General features: G+C 37.8%; 1 protein-coding gene across 7 annotated transcripts in view; it reads right to left on the reverse strand.

Moving 5' to 3' along the window:
• Window positions 1-21308, reverse strand: part of LOC131257017 (protein ENHANCED DISEASE RESISTANCE 2-like) — a 201766-nt gene that overhangs the window by 125468 nt on the left and 54990 nt on the right. For all 7 annotated transcript variants that reach the window (XR_009177048.1, XM_058258174.1, XM_058258173.1 and 4 more), the window contains exons 8-11: window positions 15781-15815; window positions 13544-13644; window positions 13376-13471; window positions 9348-9412 (exon numbers count right to left, since the gene is read on the reverse strand). Coding sequence is in view for 6 of the 7 variants with exons in the window: in XM_058258174.1 (XP_058114157.1) it covers window positions 9348-9412; window positions 13376-13471; window positions 13544-13644; window positions 15781-15815 (297 nt within the window). In the remaining variant the exon portion in view is untranslated. The remainder of the gene's footprint in view (window positions 1-9347; window positions 9413-13375; window positions 13472-13543; window positions 13645-15780; window positions 15816-21308) is intronic.

Consider the following 21308-nt stretch of genomic DNA (forward strand, 5'->3'; position numbering starts at 1 on the left):
CCACAAGAACCTTCGTTAAACAACCTCAATCTTTTCTGCAAACCTTCACTAAAGAATGCAAAATGGATAGCATATACACCGATAAACTAGCTAATATAGATTTGATAAGCACAATTTCACCCCCTAACGATAGCACTCTGCCTTTGAAGCGACGCAAGTCTCATGCTGAAACTTTTGATTGCCGCGTCTAAAACCTCCTTGCCAGGTCTACTAAAGAATAGGTGTGCATAGGTGTTTACTTGGGAATTTCACAACCTCAAAGCCAACCCCCTCGCTATTTGACTGCCTCAACTAATCCTTGTGATACAGCCAATCATACCCTTAATTCCAAGACCTCGGCTTTTCCAATGATTCTGAACCTTGCGCGACTTATCAAACAAATCACAAACTCCCAAATAGGTAAAAGAACATGGTGCCATCCGCAAACTGGTTTGAGTAACTACAACCTCCCTATTGCTCGAGCACATACCCTGATGCTACTAGCACTAGCCACTTGCTTGATGATTTTCAACAAGGTTTCAACCACAATCAAGAAGAGGAGAGGAATAACAGATCCCCTTTCCCAAATGCCATGTTACCATTTGTGGATCCATTGATAATCTCGAATGACAAGGTAACGAAATATAGGCATGAACTCAGCTTTTCCATTGACTCTAAACCGTACAAGACTAAATAAATAAATAAGAAACCCCCAACTGCCATAATCATATGCTTTTGCAATATCAACCTTCAACAAAACTTGAGCAACCACTTTTCCGGTAAAAAACCACCAATTCATTATCACTGATGTGGCCTTCCATGGCCATTCTACTAGGAATGAAGCAGATTTGGGAATAGGGTATCACACCATTAATAAACTTCCTCAATCTCCCAGCAAGGACTCTTGCAATCTTTTATAGACACCCCGATAAGGCTAATTGGTCTAAACTCTATAATAATCTCAATCCCTCATATAACTCGTTGAATAATGTCACTCATGAGATCATCCTCTACCACCTCCAAACAATGCTGAAAGAATACCACAAGGAAATAGTCGGAACCAAGGGCCCGATCACCTTAAGCATCAAAGACTGTAGCCTTGACTTCATGACAACTGAATAGAGCTTTAATAAGCTTGCCTAATCAATAGAAATAGTGTCAAACGGTATCCTACTGTAACGCCCTGAAAATCGTGGGTCGAGCATAGACTCAACTCCCGAGTTCCAACACATCACTTATGCAACATAAATAATGATGATTTAATGTTGTCCGTGTTAGGGCATTAGAGATGAATGGGATTAAGCCAAACAGCATATCACACTTCAGAGACGAATAAATTTACGCAAGCGGAAGACTGTGATTGATAAATATAACGTATAAGTTGTTGTAGATCTCCCGAGTGTGAAAATGTCACCAGGTTAACCATATACATGTATACTCCCAAAGTGATCAAAATGAATATACAAGTGTGTCCCAAAATAGAGAACAATAGTGCAAGGGCATCTAGTCAGTGTCCCTGTAGCCCCGACGATCAGGACACGGCTCACATGAACCCGCCCAATAACTGCATGTAGGAGAACGCCTCCTTATCATCCTCGAAGTCTGGCTCCGCCTCGTAGGCATCGCCATCACCTGCAGCTAAGACAGAGTCTGGTTGGTGTTTAAAACACCGTCCCGGAACGTGGGAGTGAGTGATCAACTCAGTGGAACTATAAAGCAAAGGTTAACATGTTATTAATTCAATCAAGCAGTAATGATAAAGCAGAACAGCAAACATGTCCTAGATACTCTTGTTAATGCAAGAATGATATGCGATAATGATGCATGCCCTCGCCTGCACTCCTTCAGCGTCTTCATCTTACGGTGCGCATGGCAACCACCCGAAAGTGCTCTTCCTCGCCAAAGCACATGCAATGCGGTGCATGCTCATGTTAGCCAATACTTAATTAGACTTATTCATACAGCAGTTTTTGGAAGCTAAGGTACCTCCCTTGTATCATTTCCCAAACAATGATCCATTCTAAGGTCGTCAGTCCTAGCTAGTCTCATACGATGTTGCGGTTCTAGGTCGCTACAAAGGGCTCGTCACCTGATCAGTGTAGGCCTAGTTTATACTCTAGTTGCTACGGAAAGGCTCGTCGCCTCAACGCAGTCTCAGAGTATGCTCGAGGTCACTACAAAGGGCTCGTCACCTGATCAGTGTAGGCCGACAGCTCGAATACAGTGTCCCATACCACCGTATTCGGCTCACGAGACGGTGTTGCTCACTGGTCACTACGGGGAGGCTCGTCGCCCCAGCGTAGGCCGACAGCTCGACCACGGTGTCCCATACCACCATGTCCAGCTCATGAGTCTTAGCGGATCGAGGTACCAAGGTTAACGAGGTTTCCACTGGTGAGTTTGGTACCTTAGGTTCAAGCAATAGCGTCCATACATGGTTAACATACATCGGGTCAATCGGGTTACTTGACGAGCTCGACTGTTACGAGCATACGTCGAGATGATCGACATGAAGTGCGTAAGTACTCCGTGTGGCCTAACCATTGTCGACAAACTCCGTACGACTCGGATTCCTCGAACACATCTGTTGTCGCGAAGCTAACTCAGCCACTCGTTCGGAAACCGTTACCGATAGCCTGGACTACGTAGTAGTAGTCCCAAACGCATGTAAATATAACAGGATAACACATGTGGTAGGCATATCAAAGTTAAACAATTAATTCAAGTAACGTAACCAATTGAACATTTCACAAAATACAAGGTAAACATAATTTGCACAAATGCATTCATGCTAAATCACACAAATTTAATCTAAGTTACATGAAGGGATATATACACATAGCTAAGGTAGTTGAGAATCTCACCTCAACACCTATATAACATACACTTTACTAAATATGTACTCATCCAGACATTTTCACAAACACTTAGACTACACACATCAACATACATGACGTATGTTGATCACAACATGTATTAGGGCAAATCTTTTCACTGAGGAGTTGTCGCGAATACAACATGCATATATCCACGACGGATAATCATGGCAAGCGGGGAATCAAATTCCATACTCATTCAATCATTTCCACAAACACTTAGACTACACATTTCAACCTACACAGTACAACTCAGTTATAAGCTATATCAAGGGAAATCCTTTCATAAGGAGTTGTAAGGAGTTGTCACGTATTCAACAATCACATGTTCACGGTGAATAATCATGGCAAGCACAAAACCAAATTCCTGACATATCCCATCATTTCAACCTACACATGGAATAGCATATATTCAACATAGTTCATATATAATCGTAAAGCGAGGAAAACAGCGTATCTAACATGTGAAATGGCAACCCAATCGGTTATAAATCATTAACCGACATTGAAAGCCTTGAAAACCATAACCTATACGTTTATAGTCCGCACCTTTCGCCAGTAAACTCGTAACGGATTCAGTTTGAACACTCTGCCTTCGTCTACGGCACAACGGCAGCCTATAGTATGAAATAGGTTAGCTATTTCATCACATACCCTATTTGAATCCCTAAAACAGATTAGGGTTAGGATTTCTTACCCGAAAACGGAATCAGAATCGCCGTAATAGCGATACAGTAGTGGTAGAAAAGCATGTGGAACGGCGAGATTGAGTCCCGAGAACAATCTCCCACACTCTCTCTTTCTCTCTCTTTCCTTCTCTTTTCTCTCTCTTCTCTCTCTAGGGTTTGCAAATTCGTATGAGAAGGGAGAGAGAGGGTTTAAGGCCCTTATATATGCTCAAACGTGAGCTCAATGGCCCCAGGGCCATGGTATACTTATGTTATAGCCAAAACCCATTTGTTTCGGCTCAACGGAGCACTTCTGGAGGCCCCTTTTCTGCATGCGATCGAACTTAAGCTCCCTGACATTGGATCTAGGTCAGGCTAAGTTTTCGGTCCGATTGAATTTACAAATCGACCGCGGCGGACCAGTTTCAATTCAACGGTCACCGGTACTCAATTAGGGCCACAAGTGCACTGACATGGGTTGGAAATTTTCCCTGATCAGAGGGTGTAATTAGGTCAGATTCTGACGGTCTGAATCCTTAGATTTGGCCCGCAAGTGAGACAACTCAATTCACTTAAGTTTCAGTTCTCTTTCTAAAGGTATCCACATTTCTCACACACTTTGCTCAGGGCTCAAGTTGTGCGTTTCTGGATACTATTAGGACTTGATTTCCAAGGTGGTAGTCAAGTCCAGCAAGGCGGTCATAACCGTATGGTTTCATAGTAATCAGACTTTCGACACGCGGTCCAGGTCCGATACGGAGTTTCGGTGTGCTCCCGAGAGCAACTGGGATTAGAGATTGATCATAAGTTTTAAGGTAATGTAGCGGTAATGATTTTGCACATTTTGGGTCTTGCAGATCATATTTAAAGTAATTAGTGCTAATTTCACAGGTACTCTAGTTTAACACTAGCTAATTCTCGCCTAATTTCTAAAGGATTTGGTCCTAAGTGATTTCTGCCTAAGGTAAAACTCAGGTCTTTGTATGGATTTTTCCGAGACGTTACACCTACCAAGGCACAGCCTCACAGGAAGCTCTTTGGAAAAAGCATCAAGAAAATAATTCACAAAACAAAAGAAAGATATCGTCTTTCCCACAAATCAACTCTTTACCAACTTTGATTGTCGTAATGCAATTCGATCTCTATCAAACATTTGCAATCCTGTGAAAATAGGCAGAATTAGTCCCCTTCTCTATTCCATGTCTCTGGATAACTGCCTCCAGTGAATCTCAACCATCCAATTCATTCCTTTCCCATTTTCTTCTTGTTTCTGCTCTTATACTGTAAATCTAACATGGTATCGGAGCTCTTTGAAGAATGAGACTGAGAAGCATGAGTATGAGTTCAGTTCTAGATATACATGGCTGCTCCATAGACATACATAAATGAGAAGAATTGAATGATACTTTTAGGGCAACCAATTGTTGTTGTAACTCAATTAAAGCATGATCTCTCGGGTCTGGAGTCGAATTCCCAAAATTAGGACAGATCTCCCTCAGTCCCCCTCGAAAGCAGCAGTATTGGCAGCAAGGTTCCTTTTTTTCGTGTGTGTGTGTGTGTGTGTGTGTGTGTGTGTGTATCCAAGGATGCAAATACCAGCAATATTCCTTGGCATGTCATCTTTTTCTACAATGGGTCAGCTTTTCTCTTTCAGCAAAAGACATCTTTACTCAAGCCAATCCTCTTCCATAGTCACTTGACTTGAGAAGCTCTAAAATCCGTAACTACGGCAGGCTTTTCATGAATAGATACAACAATCTAACTGCATACCATTGTTATCATTCTCCTTGATTATAATTATACACAACCTCTAGATAGGTAACAGTTCCCTGCCGAGAACTTTCACCCTTTGCCACTTGTAGTCAACCAAGAACTCAAAGATCTTATTTTGTTTTGCTTCTTTATTTATTCAGGAGTGTGAGCCTGTGGCTGACAGTTGTTCAACTCCACCAACTTTTGTCTCATAAAAGCATTCTTCTACTGACATTTCACCCTGTTAAATATTTGTTATCTCACGATGGAATTCATAAACACGCAATATATCATCACTCTGGAATTCTTCTTTTTTATGGCTTTGGGAATATGTTCTTTCAGCAACTTGCCTTTTAATTTGGAGGATAGCGCAATTTTGTTAAGAAAAGAAAACCATACAAGAGGATGACAAAGAATCATCCAAAAAAACCCTAGAACTCCAACCCCCCAATGGCCCAAATGGCATAAAGAAAATATTTTTTGGTGAATGAAGAAGATATTGAAGAATTGTCCACACTCTGCAGATGCATGTAAGTGAGCTGAGCCCGCTGGTTAGTAATGAATTGAACTAAATCGAATATAAAAATGGAACTGAAGCAAAATTGAACTGATAATAATAACACAAAACAAAACAAGGCCTTATTTATTTTGTGTTATTTTGGATTTCCAATTCTAGGTATTTATTACTGACAAACCAGAGCAATTACACCTATCAAGGCAACTAAAAAATTTATAGAAATGAGTTGAAATGGAAAATAAAAATCTATTAATAAATAAATTCCAATTTTTTTAATGACTCGTGAGCAATGATAAACACCATAAAGACACATTCCTCTTGCAACCCTCCAATCTGCCTTGCCATGCCCTCATCAGCTGCCCCATGAATAATGGCATCACCAACTCAACACTCGTCAAACTAAAAATCACCAAATCAGCAAAAGCAAAGGGGCAATGAATAAAGAGATGATTCCTTGATTCGTCTTCTTTAAGGAATAGAGAGCATCTGTTTGTGATAGGAAGTCTTCTTTTTCTGAGGTTTTCGATTGTAAGAACCTCATTTTTGCCGACAAGCCAAGCAAACGCCACAACACAAGGGGGCCCCTTATGGTTCCATAAGCGCAAAAGCAGATCTCTTGACAACAAATCAGAAATCCCAACTATAGTTGAGTAGAAAAACCTCACCAAGAATCAGCCTGACTAATTAGCGCTCCACACCAATTTATCTAAATCAGATGGCGAGACATTAACTTACTGAATAAGATCTATCAGACAAACAAATTCATCAATTTCAATATCGGATTAGGAACAGCTTCCGAAATTTCTTTCACAAACTTCACAAAAAAAAAAAAAAAAAAAGCAATCCACAATTTTATTTTATTTTTTGAAGACACAGGGTGTCCCTGTCAGACAACCATTTACTCCAAAAGCTTAAGCTGTCAGAGTGTGGTGTATCAATGTATATCAAGGGACTTTATCACTTCAACACCCCCCCGCACGTGCGAGGTGGGAACTCCGCACGGGAACATATTGACAAAGGTGGAGGGACACTCACACCATAAATAGGCCGGGCTTAATTTCCCGGTCCCTGGGCCGGACCTGATTTTTCCTGACCCCCCGTGGGAGAATAATATATTAGCGAGGCATATTTGCTGCTCTCGAGATTCGAACATAGGACCTTCTGCTCTGATACCATGTTAGACAACCATTTACTCCAAAAGCTTAAGCTGTCAGAGTGTAGTGTATCAATGTATATCAAGGGATTTTATCACTTTAACAGTCCCCACCTCTTTTTTGAAGTAAGACTAATCCCTGCGGATACACAACTAATGTTAGGCTGCATGGAATGACGAAGCCATGACATCACTGTTACACTGACACTTTCTAAATCATCATGCGATGAACCAACTACAGTGGTGTATTAATGTATATCTATGGACTTAACAGGCTCCTTTTTGTTTCTAGTTACGTAACCCATTTTCTCTTACTACAAATATACATCTTAGTAGATTGGGACCATTCCAAATAATTTTTCTATTGAGGTTAACTGTGGTAATTGTAACCCGAGATGTTATGATGATTACTGATCTGAAATAGTGTCTTTTGATCATTGGGACCATTTCGGTCTTCTCAGGAAATAAATAAAGAATATAATAGGTCCTATTCAACTTTTGTCGAGAATCCAAATCTGTCTAAAAGTCAATCAATTTTTTTCGAGCAATCTAAAAGTCAATCAATTTTTTTCGAGTGATCTAAAAGTCAATCAACTGATAGACCCATATGTGTGATCCTTGAAATTCAAAGAGCTCTGTGGGCTTATCTGGTAGATCAGATCGCGCCAATGGACCACACATGCCGGTTGATAACGCTAGCAGGTTGATCCTGAAATCTAGAGCTCTAAAGAACTGTGGAGCCCATTGGTCACTCGAGAAATGCCAGTGGAATTTGGTGGTACATCTATGAGGCCCATTGATCCTGTTGGTCCCTCTAGACATGCCAATGAGCTCTAGTAATCACAACTATGGAGATCAATAGACACATTAATAGGGAACATTGGTCATTCTGTGGAGCATGCTGCTAATGTGGATGGGCCCTATGAGGCCCTCCGGAAGTAAAAAAGAAAAGAAACTAAAAGAAAAGGGGAAAAAGAGGAGAGAAGGGATGAAGAGAAGAACAGAAAGGAGGAGTGAATTAGGTTTCCCGATCCAGCCAAAATTATTCAAAAATAAGTCAAGGAAAGAACGTGAATCTGTCAGGATAAATGCACATCCCATCACGAGTGCAAGGAGGTTCAGTTCCCGCCAACAGAGCAAAACTACTAGCCATCAGCAGTTACACTGGGTTGAAGTGCATCCAAGTGCAAGATATCTAAATTTCATTGGAAAGCCCTCAAGAAACACCTACCTTTGTCAGAATTGCCATCAACCTTGACAACTAGAAAAACAGAAGCCTTCAAAATATGAAGCATGACTACTTCCACCATGGCAATCTTAAAAGACTATGATGATGTTCCCAATTGCAGAAGAGTGCCAATTCATTTAAAAGCTTAGTGCAGCAGAGGTATCTTGTTTCCAAGAAGAAAGAGAGTAAGGAATGGTGATCTTGCTTAATAGGATGGAACAGTTAAGTTAGTCTAAGCCAAAAATAAAAATAAAAAAGTTAACACATAAATGAGTGAGATTTTGGGATTCATGTTTCCAAGGAAAGGGTTGAGGATTTAGCTATAGAATTCAGTTCTAAGAAGGGCCTTTCCCTCCATTCTTGACATAGCGCCTCTTCAGCTCAAGTGTGATACTACCCCAGTCCACCTGAAGTGGTTGTTCTTGGGTGGCTAGCTGCAAAAACTAAGATTCTGATGATTGAAAACCTCAGGAGGAATATGATCATCATGAATGGCAGCTCCCTTTGTCCCAAATATGCAGAATCAGTGAATCATATCTATATTCATTGCAATGTTGCATTTTCCTTACGACAGAGATTCCAAGCTGTATTTGACTTGCAATGAGTTCTGAGAAGGTTAATCAAAGCCTTGTTCCTGGCATGCAAAATGGGACCCTTTCAAAATTCTATGGTGATTGTCCCTCCTATCTGATCTTTCATCCTTATGGAATGAGTGTAAAAATAGAACCTTCAAATTAGAAATTAATGAAGAGATTTTCAATAGGGCTGAAGGGAGGGTGCTTACATGGCTTTAGGGGTTCCCTATTTTCGGGGGTGTAAATTGGAGGACTTTCTGGGCTTGGAGGGTTCCCCATCTGTTTTTTTATGGGAAAGAGGGCCTCCCTTCCTATATTCCACCTCCCGCTTGTATTTTTTTTCCTTTTTGTTCAAAATAATCACATTGCCATTTGCAGGAAAAAAAAAAAAAGAGGAGGGGGGGGATTCAGGTTAGTGTAAATTGTAAACAATTTGTGCCATATTTTAGTTTTCATCGATCTTCTACTAATCTATCTCATGAAAGTAAGTTAATGAATATGGAAGGGAATGGTGATTTTCTTTTCCTTTTCATTCTATGAAAGATTTTGAATGGAATAATGATAAAGGCACTATTGGAGGTATGCAGAAGGATGCCTACTGTATGCTCCATCTTGCCCACGAAACCACTGCCTTGAGAAAACAAAATCTCTTTTTGAATGCCACCTGAAAACAACATTACAACCAAGGAGGAAAAAAGTAGGAGAATAAAAAAAAGATTTAAAAATAATAATAATTCAGTCAACATCCTCAACAAGAAAAGAAAACTCAGGCTATATTGATTCCTACTTTTACTTGCAAATGAAAATCGAACATTGAAAAAAGAAGAAGAAGAAGAAGAAGAAGAAAAATCCAAGACCATCCAAAGTACATGGGAACCTGTTAGATCCATCAAAACACCAGATGTAGATGGAAGTCTATAACAAAAATGACAGGGGAAAGGCAACTCAAAGAGTCAAGCGATAGAAAGTCGTATGTAAGATGAATGTGTACAAACAACAGTTGAATATTATTCATGCAAGATGACGCATTGGAAGTTAGCTCCAGATCATATTATTTCATAATGCTAAAGGATAAATTCTAAAAATAGCCTTCATAATGCAATAGGAGAGCGATCGGATAATTGTAGGCATGCTAAACCCTCCAACAGAATCACAAACATATAACTTTCTATGGGCAACAAGGATTAATTGAAAAGTAGAACATGCTACTCATTGTCACCAAGATCCTACAATTTACAATTTATGATTATTTATTTATTTATTTAAGATTTTTTATCAAGTCAAATCTTAGAAAAAATTATTTTTGAATCCGTGTTTGGATGAATCTTACAATTCTACAATTCTAATCTTATTTACAATTCGATTGCCGATTTACGATTCAAATTACACTTATTTCCTTCTTATTAAATTTTGTTTGGCCTATTCCAATCCTATTTATGATTTGATTACTGATTTACGATTCAGATTACAATTATTTTGTTCTTATTAAATTTTGTTTGGCTTTCATTTATGTTTTTAAATTGGTAAAGGCTTTAACAATCTTTTGAAGGTCAATTTATTTGATTCTTATAAGAAATTAAATGATGGATCTTCTCTTCAGTCATAAAATGTAGAGCTTTATTCTAAATTCATACTCCTTAATTCATAAAGACACCAAATTGATATACAACTAACATCTTTATGGATGGTTGCATTTTGTTGACCTATATGTATTATGATTAGGATTTGACTTCAAATTAAAGATTTATACTTAATTATGTTTTTGTCACATATCTTGAATTCAAGTTGTGCTTTTCTAGGGTTTTGTTATGTGATTTTAAACTCATGTTTATCTTTATCCAATAAAGAGAAACTTAATAAAATGTTGTGTCTTTGAAGGCCTCACTAAGAAGTAAGAACCTGTACTTTATGGTTTTTGACTTTAACATGATAACATTTATGCTCTAACAGGAACATTATTCGAAGTATCCCTGATATTATCAAAATATCCCCGATATCATCCGTATCTCCAGCTCATCGACATCGATAACACAGGTAGCGATATCAATAACACCGATAGTATCAGAAATTCCAGGTATCGGTGATGTATCGCCAATATTTTCTAGTGTTGCTTGTATTACCAATGTGTCGATATCACCAATATTTTCGACTGTTTAAATTCCAGGTGTCACTTGGATCACTAGTTTATCGGCAATATTTCGATAATATCGCCAATGTATCAATATCACTGAATTTTTATTTATTAAAAAAAAATAAAAAAATAAAAAATAAAAATAAAAAAACATATCGATTTTTTTATGGACGAATAGTTGTATGCAGTATTCAATTTGTCGACGATAATATCAATAATATCGCGCTATTATCATTATTGCAATATGAGCGATATTGAGACCACAACCTTTCATTTCGTTTCCAGTTGTCGACGATTTCTCTACGAAATATTGTGTATTGTCAATATTCTGAAATATCAATGGATATTTGGGTGGTTGGATGGATAGATGGGATGGATGGGATAGTTGGACCGATTTCTCATGACAGCACATGCTTTTAGGCCCCCATTAAATGGAAGCGTATTATGTATGCATTCTTTTTGTAATTTTTTTTATTCCTAAATATGAAAATGTGTGTATTTGAGCATCTCCTGAAGTTTTACTACAAAATTCAACCGTTTTCCCCATGTTTCCCAATGTTTCTCTATATTTCTGGTTATCAGCAATATTATCGACAATATCAATATTGTTTCCGTATCCCTAGCCAATGAAACTTGTAGAAATATTGATACTTCGAACACTAAACGGGAACAATATTTTAAAGTCCATTGAGTTGGTGGCAATATTTTTTGGAATGATTCTTTGTTATGAGAGAGAGAGAGAGAGAGAGAGAGAGAGAGACTATGACACATACACCCCCAATAAAGGTTCGAGTTTGTGATGTCGTGATATGTCATTTTCCTTGGTTCATATTGATGTAAAATAGATCATCAATATGTTCTCTTATTATTATGATTTACTATAAGTTTTCCTATTTTCTGGTTTTTTTTAGAAAATAGGAAAAAATCTTATGACATACAATATGATTCGATTCAACCACTACTACGATTTGCAATACAATAACAATTATGACAACATTGATGATGCTCAAGAGGAGCCAATAATCCCAATACAAACAACTGCCTTAGATACCTGCTCCTTAGCCAGCCCATGCACAAGGTGATTGGCCTCTCCATGTACATCACTACATGAACTGTTTAACCTGACTTAAGAGTCCCTAAATTTAGTTAAATTTGAAAGCAACATTACACAGTTCAAAGTTCTTCCCTAACCATACTGACATTCTTTGAACTCCCTTCAATGATGATGCTTCACTGAGAAATCGAGAAGAAAAGATTGTTCGACCTTCTTGTAGTGCAATAGCCTCTACAATATTTGAGTCTCCCCACCCAACCAGATTGGAGAATACAACCTCTTTGGCACCCCAAACCTACAAGGACCGATACTTCCAAAAGGAAACCAATAAAAATTGAGCTTCCAAAACAGGGTTGGAGGGCATATCCACGACGCATTTATTTTTGTCTTAATCGGCTCAGTATTTGCTATTAATTTCCAATTTGGCATCAAGTCCAACTCCTACAAATTATGTACTAATTAGAGCCCATTTATCACAGATGATCTTATATTCTCAATGACCATCTCGATCAGGGCTTCCACATTGTGGAACATATTCTCAGCTATCACTCATTTCCTTCTAAATCCCTAAAGCATAAAGAACAGTACTAGAAGACGTAATATCTTCCCTCTCACTTTAAATGGGCCATAACTCCAACTTACAAAGTGTCCACCACAAACCCTAGGTCCACCCATTCTATGCAAAATAGGGAAAAGGAAAAAGACTGCACTTTCTTCACCATGAGACAATGAATGAAGAGATGTACTCCTCTTTCTCCTTCCTTTCCAATAGAGCACAAAACTTTGGTGTATTTTTCCTCCTCTTTTTCAACCTACGAAAACTCCTCTGAATATCTGCTATAATGATATCTCATGCCACCACCGTCAAAGAAAAGGCCTCCGCTCTTGGAGGACCTCCATGCCTCAAACTAAGGCCAGTTAAGAGTGCTTTCCAGCAAGTATAATTGCATAATACCTATATATGTCAACATATGAGTGATTAATAATGTTCTAAGAACAGAAACAAAACATAAATGCATGCCAACAATGTAAGAACCGAGGCCCCGAAATCTGGTTCAGACACTGGATAGCCATTGGCTGTAGGTCCATTGGCCCCGAGAATGTTTTTACTTGATCATAATGTTGTTCTATTATCGAGCCGCAAGCTGTATTTCAACATGAGTTCTACGGAGGCTGTCAACCAAAATTTGATGTATAGTAATCATGGATTTCTAACACTAGATTTAGGGTTGTGACAAGCAATAAACAAAGAATAACATTTACATGCAGCATACAAGGTATTTCCAACATGACATGAATAACAGCTTGATTCAACATAACTAAGGTAAATGTGATCACCAAGAGCTGAAAGCCATGCCACAAGCAAGAAGAGAGCATATCTTTGGTTATAATGACTAAACATCATGCGTAACAAACTAGTTGGCCACAGCTAACAAACTCACCGAGACATGTATTTAGGGTCATAAGTCCCATAGAGAACATCAAAATGCCCATTTACAGAATCTACTAATTCAAGATCACCTGTCAACATGTCCCACCTGCAAAGATCAATTCTTAGACAGAGAAAACATTATGTAAATGACCAATACAAGAAAAATTGTTCAACTTACTCATATCTCTGATGTCGGTCAAGGCTGCAAACCACTTCAAAGACTGTGTCTAAGCTTGCATCAACAACACCAACAGCTTTCACAAGGAAACCCTTATCACTCTGCACAGAGTGAAACAAGCATCACATGAACTTGTTTTGTCAACACTCGACATTTTGAGAAGAAAATGGTTTTGTTGCATGAAAATGTGACACAAAGCATCAGCTTTGAACGTCACAACTTTCCAGTAAAGATGAAACGAGCATGTACATTCCAAAATAATACATTCCTATCAAATGAAAATCATTAATTTCTTATTAAAATAAAATATAATTAAATAAAGTTTTATAATAACCATGCTTTTCCTAGGAAAAATTAACTGAATAATCCCATCACTACTTGATGTATAAATTATAATATATTAAGAAGATGAATAGTAAAAATAGCTACACACATTTTCAACTCTCAAAAGATGCATGACCACAGAAATCAGACAGGATTCATATTTAGCTTGACAAAACAGATGGGTTGACACAACAGATGGGTACGGCTATGGCTATAACTATGTGTCTACATCTGGCACTAGTGGCTATTCTTATTAGAGTTGACACGCCATATGCATAGTAGCAGTGATGATCGTGATCAGTCATCTTCAGATTTCAGTGACATGATCTTTTTCTTTAGTTATAATGGACATGCGGCACATGTTCCACGGTCACAGCCAAATGATGATGCAGTGGAGGTTGAGCAGCCACAGGCAGGACAAGGTGACATGATTGGTGATAAATGATTTCGCATTTATGTTTGTCCTTTGAGCTTTGACATCACTGTATCACTTATGACTTATGAGTTCACTTTATACTTCATGCATTAACGTCTTATAGACCACTAATATATCTAGGTTGTTTATGGTAAAATTGATTATATAATGGTCTCACCAATAGATTCATGCTCAAATAATCATTATATTAAATCTTTAATATAAAGATTTAGAAAATTAAATATAGGAGTTTTGCAATCAATCCAAGCCTGTCAGGTTAATAAAATCATTAGGCAGCCCGAGACTGCATTCTTACCACAGAATGGCCCCTTACACCATCATAAACATGTTTAAAACCATAAAAGAAATACATATTTGGAATCATCTCATTTCTTTCCTATTTTTTAGATGTTTGTTCACAGTTTTCTTATAAATGACAGTTCCAGGGCCGTAACGACCTGTAATGTAACGGTTTGTGGCCATTACAGCCACCATCACCGATATTGAATACCTTGTGTAACGCTGTAATGGAATTCAACAAACAAGAGACCACACACCAAAATGCACCACCTATATGGGAGAACTTTTAAGTAATACTATTTTTTTAAAGTCAATTTTCTTTCCAAATTGCTAGTAGGAGAACCCAAACAATGTGATTATCCAAAAAACAAAGGAAGAAGGATATTCATTTTCTCATATTTTGAAAATCAAATAGATTCATTTTCGAGCATTTTTTTTAATGTAACGCAAATCAAATGGGGGTCCACATTCTAAAGGGAAGGAACATCCTTTACAAACTGCCTAATTTCCAACTTTTCTCCCCGAATAGATCTTCAGCTCATTTCCAGTGTCAACTTAAACAACATGACAATCTTTCTGGCTACCAAAATTTCAGGACAACCAATGGATGGGCCCTTTTACAGTAACTATCTAAGAATAATCAGACATGAGACAGGCAACTCCATCAGAAATTTTGCAGTCTAAGACAATCAACTATGACTCAATAGATATGGGCCAATGCCAGACGGAAAATTATTTATTATTGACATGACAGTATCATTATCCCTAGGCACATGCATGTATCATTGTCCACAGGCAAATGCATGTTATATGATGTTCAGACCGGACTAGCTTACTTCCATATAAATAGCAACTTTTCCCAGTTTCCTGTTTTCTCATAATTCCTTTCATATGGTTCTAGATAAATGCAAAAGATCATGAGTGTCACGTGTCAAGGTGAGAAGCAAAACGAATAGCCAGCCTCTAAATTCCTCTCCCTAAAAACAATGGAAGGCAAGGAAAAGTCCTATCAACTAGGCTTGTAATCATTTTGCTTATTGCAGAAACTCAACAATGAAATCCATGATTATGACTTAGAAAGACATCCACGGGTATGGTTACTAGGTGATCATATGGAGATATTAGTGTAGTAATACATTAAGCATGCAATATCCACAAGGACTGCAATGCATGACAATCAGATGACACAAGTAGGTACCTTTGAGCTGGCCACATCCTCCAATATTCTAATACCTAAACATAAAGAAAAATCATTTAGGAGGCAAGAACTACTAAGAAAATCCATATATAAAAATAAAATGACAATTTTGAACTTTTCATAGCACTAAATATTGTAGAAGCAAATATCAGAATTACTTAATCACTCCCACATATTAAATTATCTTGTAATGGCCAAATAAGAAGGGGTGTCTGCCTCACAGCATACAATGCTTGACAGAATTTTATTAAGCAGCATATATGCCTTGGCTCTAGGAAGAAACAAGAAGCTTAAATAAAAATGAAACCACCTCGTATATGGAACAACTCCATCAGGAACCATACACAGTACAGGAAGAAACACCATCATTATCATCATCGAAGCCTCATCCCAACTAACAGGGTTCGGCTACATGAATCCTTTTCCATCGGATTCATGTTGGAAGTTATAGCATGAGTTTGATGCTGGCTGCCAACCTGACAGGCAATGTGAGCATATAACTCCCACCGGCGCAATGTAATAGACTCTTACATAGGTCGATTACAATCAAGCGCTATCTAATTGTCTATTACATCGATTGATTACAATGAACGAGTTATAATACAGAAAGAAACAAGAAGCTTAAATATTAATGAATCCACCAAGGTTTTAAAAAGCAGTTACTATTAGGCCGTATCAACCTTACCTATCCGTATCAGTCACCCAGACGCGATATAGGGGAGAACCAGTCACCATGGAAAAAATAGATCAAAATCCTACTAAAAGAAAATGCAACGTACTTATATAGTGTTAGTGTGTGGGTGTGTGTACATAGTTTTTTGTGCTCTTCAAGAGCATGTGACGGTGTTCTCTAGTAATAAAATAAAAGATGTCTTAGGGCTTGTTGCCCTAACACAGAAAGTGATTCTTTCAAAACCCTCTCTACTCTTCTTCTTCTCTTCTTTTCTTCGACTCTCTTCTTCCTTCCCCTTCCTCTCAAATCAACTTGGTATCAAAGCAAGGGTCTTCGCATTGACTGGTGCTACAGGAACCGTACAGCTAATGTCCGCTACTATACAGTATGTACAGCTCGGTTTTGATCAAGAAGAACATGGTTTAATACATCTCAAATTTAAAAGAATTATGATGATTTTTGTGAGATTTTTAGAGCCCATCTGAGGTATGTTTCACGCATTTTTCTCTTTCGGCAAAAAAACCCTGAACCTCGATTTTTCTTCGATACCCCCCAAATCGGTAGTTGTTTCTTTGGATTCTCCTCAAATGATGGATCAGTTTCACTGTATTTTACTCCTCATGGAGTTGTTTCTGAGAGAGGAAGTGATTTGGGGGTGCTATGAAGCCAAAAAAAAAAAAAAAAGGGCCAGCCATATTGTTTTTGGGTCCTGAGAAGTCTGATTGTACACCGGAGCTCGTGATGTTTGTGTTGATGGTTGATCTTCATATGTAAGGCAGTGTTTGAGCTAGGTTTAAGCCTTCTATGATCTTTGTTGTTGACTTACTCCTCTTTAACTGTTTCTGGACCCTCGAACCATCATCCAGGACTAAGTTTCCGAAGATTTTTTATTGTTTCTATCATGTGGTCCTCTTCGAGTTGTTTTCTCTTGGGTTTCGTGTCTGTGGACTCTTATGGAGGACAAGATTTCTTCAGGATCTGGCGTGGGACTTTCGGAATCTCATCCCTTGTTAATCACAACCATAAAGTTAAACAGTAACAACTATTTGCAGAAGTTGTTTTTAGGGAAAAGAGATAGACTATTGTATATACTAGATGAAGCTCCAGATTCCACAAATGCAAGACTAAGGAAAACTACCAAGTCATGGCTTGGCTACTCAACAGCATAGAATCAATTGTGAGTAATTCAGTCATGTTTTAAACTTCGCAAAAAAGATATTGGACACCATTCATGACATGTACTTAGAAGCTCAGAATATATCAAGAATGTTCCCATTAATCTCAAACATTGGGAGGTTTCAACAAGATTCAAGATCCCTAAAGGAGTACTTCTCTGCTCTTCGGGATATGTGGGATGAGTTAGACCTCTATCATCCCCTTCCCTCTAACTGTACAATAGACTATGAGCATGTATGGAAGCAGCGTGAAGAGATCCGAATTATCCAGTTCCTTTCTGGCCTCAACCCCGAGTATCATGGTGATCTTGTTAATGAGTTCTATATGGACCAACCCCCGAGTTTTTCCTTGCCTCACTATTCTCACAATTCACCCCTTGTGTATCGCCTAAAGAAATCAATTTATGGTCTTAAAAAATCTCCACATGCCTATTTTGATAAGTTCGGTTGTGCTCTTCTGGACGTTGGATTTATTCGCAGTCAAGCCGATCATTCTATATTCATTTGTCACCGACCAACAAGAGTTATGATACGGATTGTGGATGACATTGTGTTGTATGCAGATGATACTGAGGGAATGGTGACTATTAAATTTTTCCTCAAAACTCAATTTGAGATCGAAGACATAGGGGCTCTTTAGTATTTCTTGGTGATTGAAGTTGCTCGATCGAAGTTGGGAGTGATTCTCTCTCAAAGGAAATATGCCTTTGATCTGCTCTCAGAGACAGGGATGCTAGGAAGTAAGCCTGCCACTATTCCTATGAATACTACTATGAAACTCAATCCTGATGATGGTGCTCTCCTCTCTAATCCAAGGATGTATCGTCGATTGGTTGGTCAACTTATTTATCTTACCATTACCCGGTCGGATCTTTCTTATGTTGTGGGAATTGTTAGTCAATTCATGCATATCCCTCGTACCATGCATCTAACAACAATGTATCATATCCTTCAGTAACTCAAGTTCGCACTAGATAAAGGTTTGCTTTTTCAGCAGCATGATCATCTTCACCTTTCAGGATACTCCGATGCTAACTATGCTGGAAGTTTACATGATCAACGGTCTACCACTAGATATTGCACATTTGTAGGTGGCAATCTTATCACCTGGAAGAGTAAGAAGCAATCCGTTGTTGCACGATCTTCTGTCGAAGCTGAGTATAGGGTGATGGCTCATGCAACATCTGAACTTGTTTGGCTTTGAACCCTCTTACAAGAACTTGGCTATAATCCTTCTAGTCCCATTCCTTTGCATTGTGATAATCAAGCAGCCATTCACTTTGCTAGCAATCCAGTGTTTCATGAGCGCATGAAGCATATTGAGAATGATTGTCACTTCATTCGGGAGAAGGTTGCAAACAAGGAGAATGCAACTCCCTTCATTCGCTATGGGAACAACTAGTTGATGACCTCACCAAGTCTCTCAGTCGAGATGCCCTTCTCTGTATTACTGGCAAGTTGGGCATGATTGACATCTATGCACCAACTCGAGGGCGAGTATAGAAAGAAAATGCAATGTACTTATATAGTGTTAGTGTGTGGGTGTGTAGTGTATGCAATTTGTCATGCCCTTCAGGAGCATGTAAGGGTGTTCTCTAGTAATATAATAAAAGGCGTGTTAGGGCTTGTTGCCCTAACACACAAAAAGTGCTTCTCTCTCAAAACTCTCCTCTTCTTTCCTTCTCCTCTCTGCTTCCTACCCTTCCAAACCTCTCAAATCAACTACTCCCAGTATCAACCAAATATGGACCATATCGGTGCCACCATGCTGGAAATTTATCTGCCCATGACAATTAACTTACAAGAGCCTTGGGTGTTGTTTTTCTTATCTTTTTTTAAGATTGCAAATATATTAAACAGGGAGCCGAAGCATCCCAACAGAAACAAAGCAAAGGAAAAGAGAAAAACATAAAACCCAACAAAACAAAATCAAAGAACCCAAAGAGACCTAAAACAACCCAAAAGCTACCCGAAAGAAAAGGATAAAAAGAAACATGAAAAATCTATACAACTCAAGCCAACAAACAAACACACACTACATAAGCAAAGAAACCAAAGCCAATGAGAAGCTACGTTTTGATCCAGAAGACTGCGTTCTAATTAACTATATTATTTTTCTTATCATTTTTCTCTTCTTTCTTCCGGAAAACTTTGGAGATCATTTCTAAACGGATCTATGCCAAAAAACAAGGTCGAAAGTGAAGATCACATGCGTGCTTTCCATATTTGTGTTCATGGAAATGATAGTTTAGTAGAAAATCCCTTCATGGCTTAGACATCTTTATGAGTTTTAAACCCAATGGTATGCCAAATCGGTTACGTATCGGCCGTATCGGCCAATACGTAACGGTAACGGTGCGAACCATTACCCGTTTCGGGGCCGAAACGGCCGATTCGATTTTTTGTACCCGTATCGGCCGATATGGGGCCGATACGGGTGCAACGGCCGATACGAGCGCAACGGTCAGCCGTAAGGGTCAAAAAACGGCCTTTTTTTTTTGCATTTTAAGCTCCGTTTTTTATGTTTTTTTCGAAACTTCTTGCTTCCAAACTGTTTCTCACTCCTTCTACTACTAATTTCGACCAACCTTCGCTGGATATTTGAGGAAAAAACACATTATATTGCGGATTTTGTTGAATCAAAGCTTGGTGGGCCATTTTCCATAAATTTGTCAAAAATAGGTACTTATACTTTTTTTAATATGTTTTGCTGTTTTAATCATCTCATATGATGTGTTAATCATAGTAGAACATGTTAATATGCATTTTACAGATTTGGGGTGCCATTTAATATTTTTTTAATATTTTTTTCTATTTACGCATGAATTTTGCTCCTTTTTTAAAAAATTCAAAAAATCAATTTTTAATGATTGTTTTGCTGTTTTAATCATTCCATATGATGTGTTAATCATAGTAGAACATGTTAATGTGCATTTTACAGATTTGGGGTGCCATTTTATACTTTTTAAATATTTTTTTCTATTTACGCATGGATTTTACCCCTTTTTTTTAAAATTCAAAAAATCAATTTTTAATGAATGTTTTGCTGTTTTAATCATGCCATATGATGTGTTAATCATAGTAGAACATGTTAATATGCATTTTACAGATTTGGGGTGCCATTTTATATTTTTTAAATATTTTTTCTATTTACGCATGAATTTTTCCCCTTTTTTTTAAAATTAGAAAAATCATTTTTTAATGATTGTTTTGCTGTTTTAATCATGCCATATGATGTGTTAATCATAGTAGAACATGTTAATGTGTATTTTACAAATTTGGGGTACCAATTTATATTTTTTAAATATTTTTTTCTATTTACGCATGAATTTTGCCCCTTTTTTTTAAAATTCAAAAAATCAATTTTTAATAATTGTTTTGCTGTTTTAATCATTCCATATGATGTGTTAATCATAGTAGAACATGTTAATGTGCATTTTACAGATTTGGGGTGCCATTTTATATTTTTTAAATATTTTTTTCTATTTACGCATGAATTTTGCCCCTTTTTTTTAAAATTCAAAAAATCAATTTTTAATGATTGTTTTGCTGTTTTAATCATTCCATATGATGTGTTAATCATAGTAGAACATGTTAATGTGCATTTTACAGATTTGGGGTGCCATTTTATATTTTTTAAATATTTTTTTCTATTTACGCATGAATTTTGCCCCTTTTTT

The sequence above is a fragment of the Magnolia sinica genome, chromosome 9, assembly GCF_029962835.1.
Source record: "Magnolia sinica isolate HGM2019 chromosome 9, MsV1, whole genome shotgun sequence".
Lineage (NCBI taxonomy): Eukaryota > Viridiplantae > Streptophyta > Magnoliopsida > Magnoliales > Magnoliaceae > Magnolia > Magnolia sinica.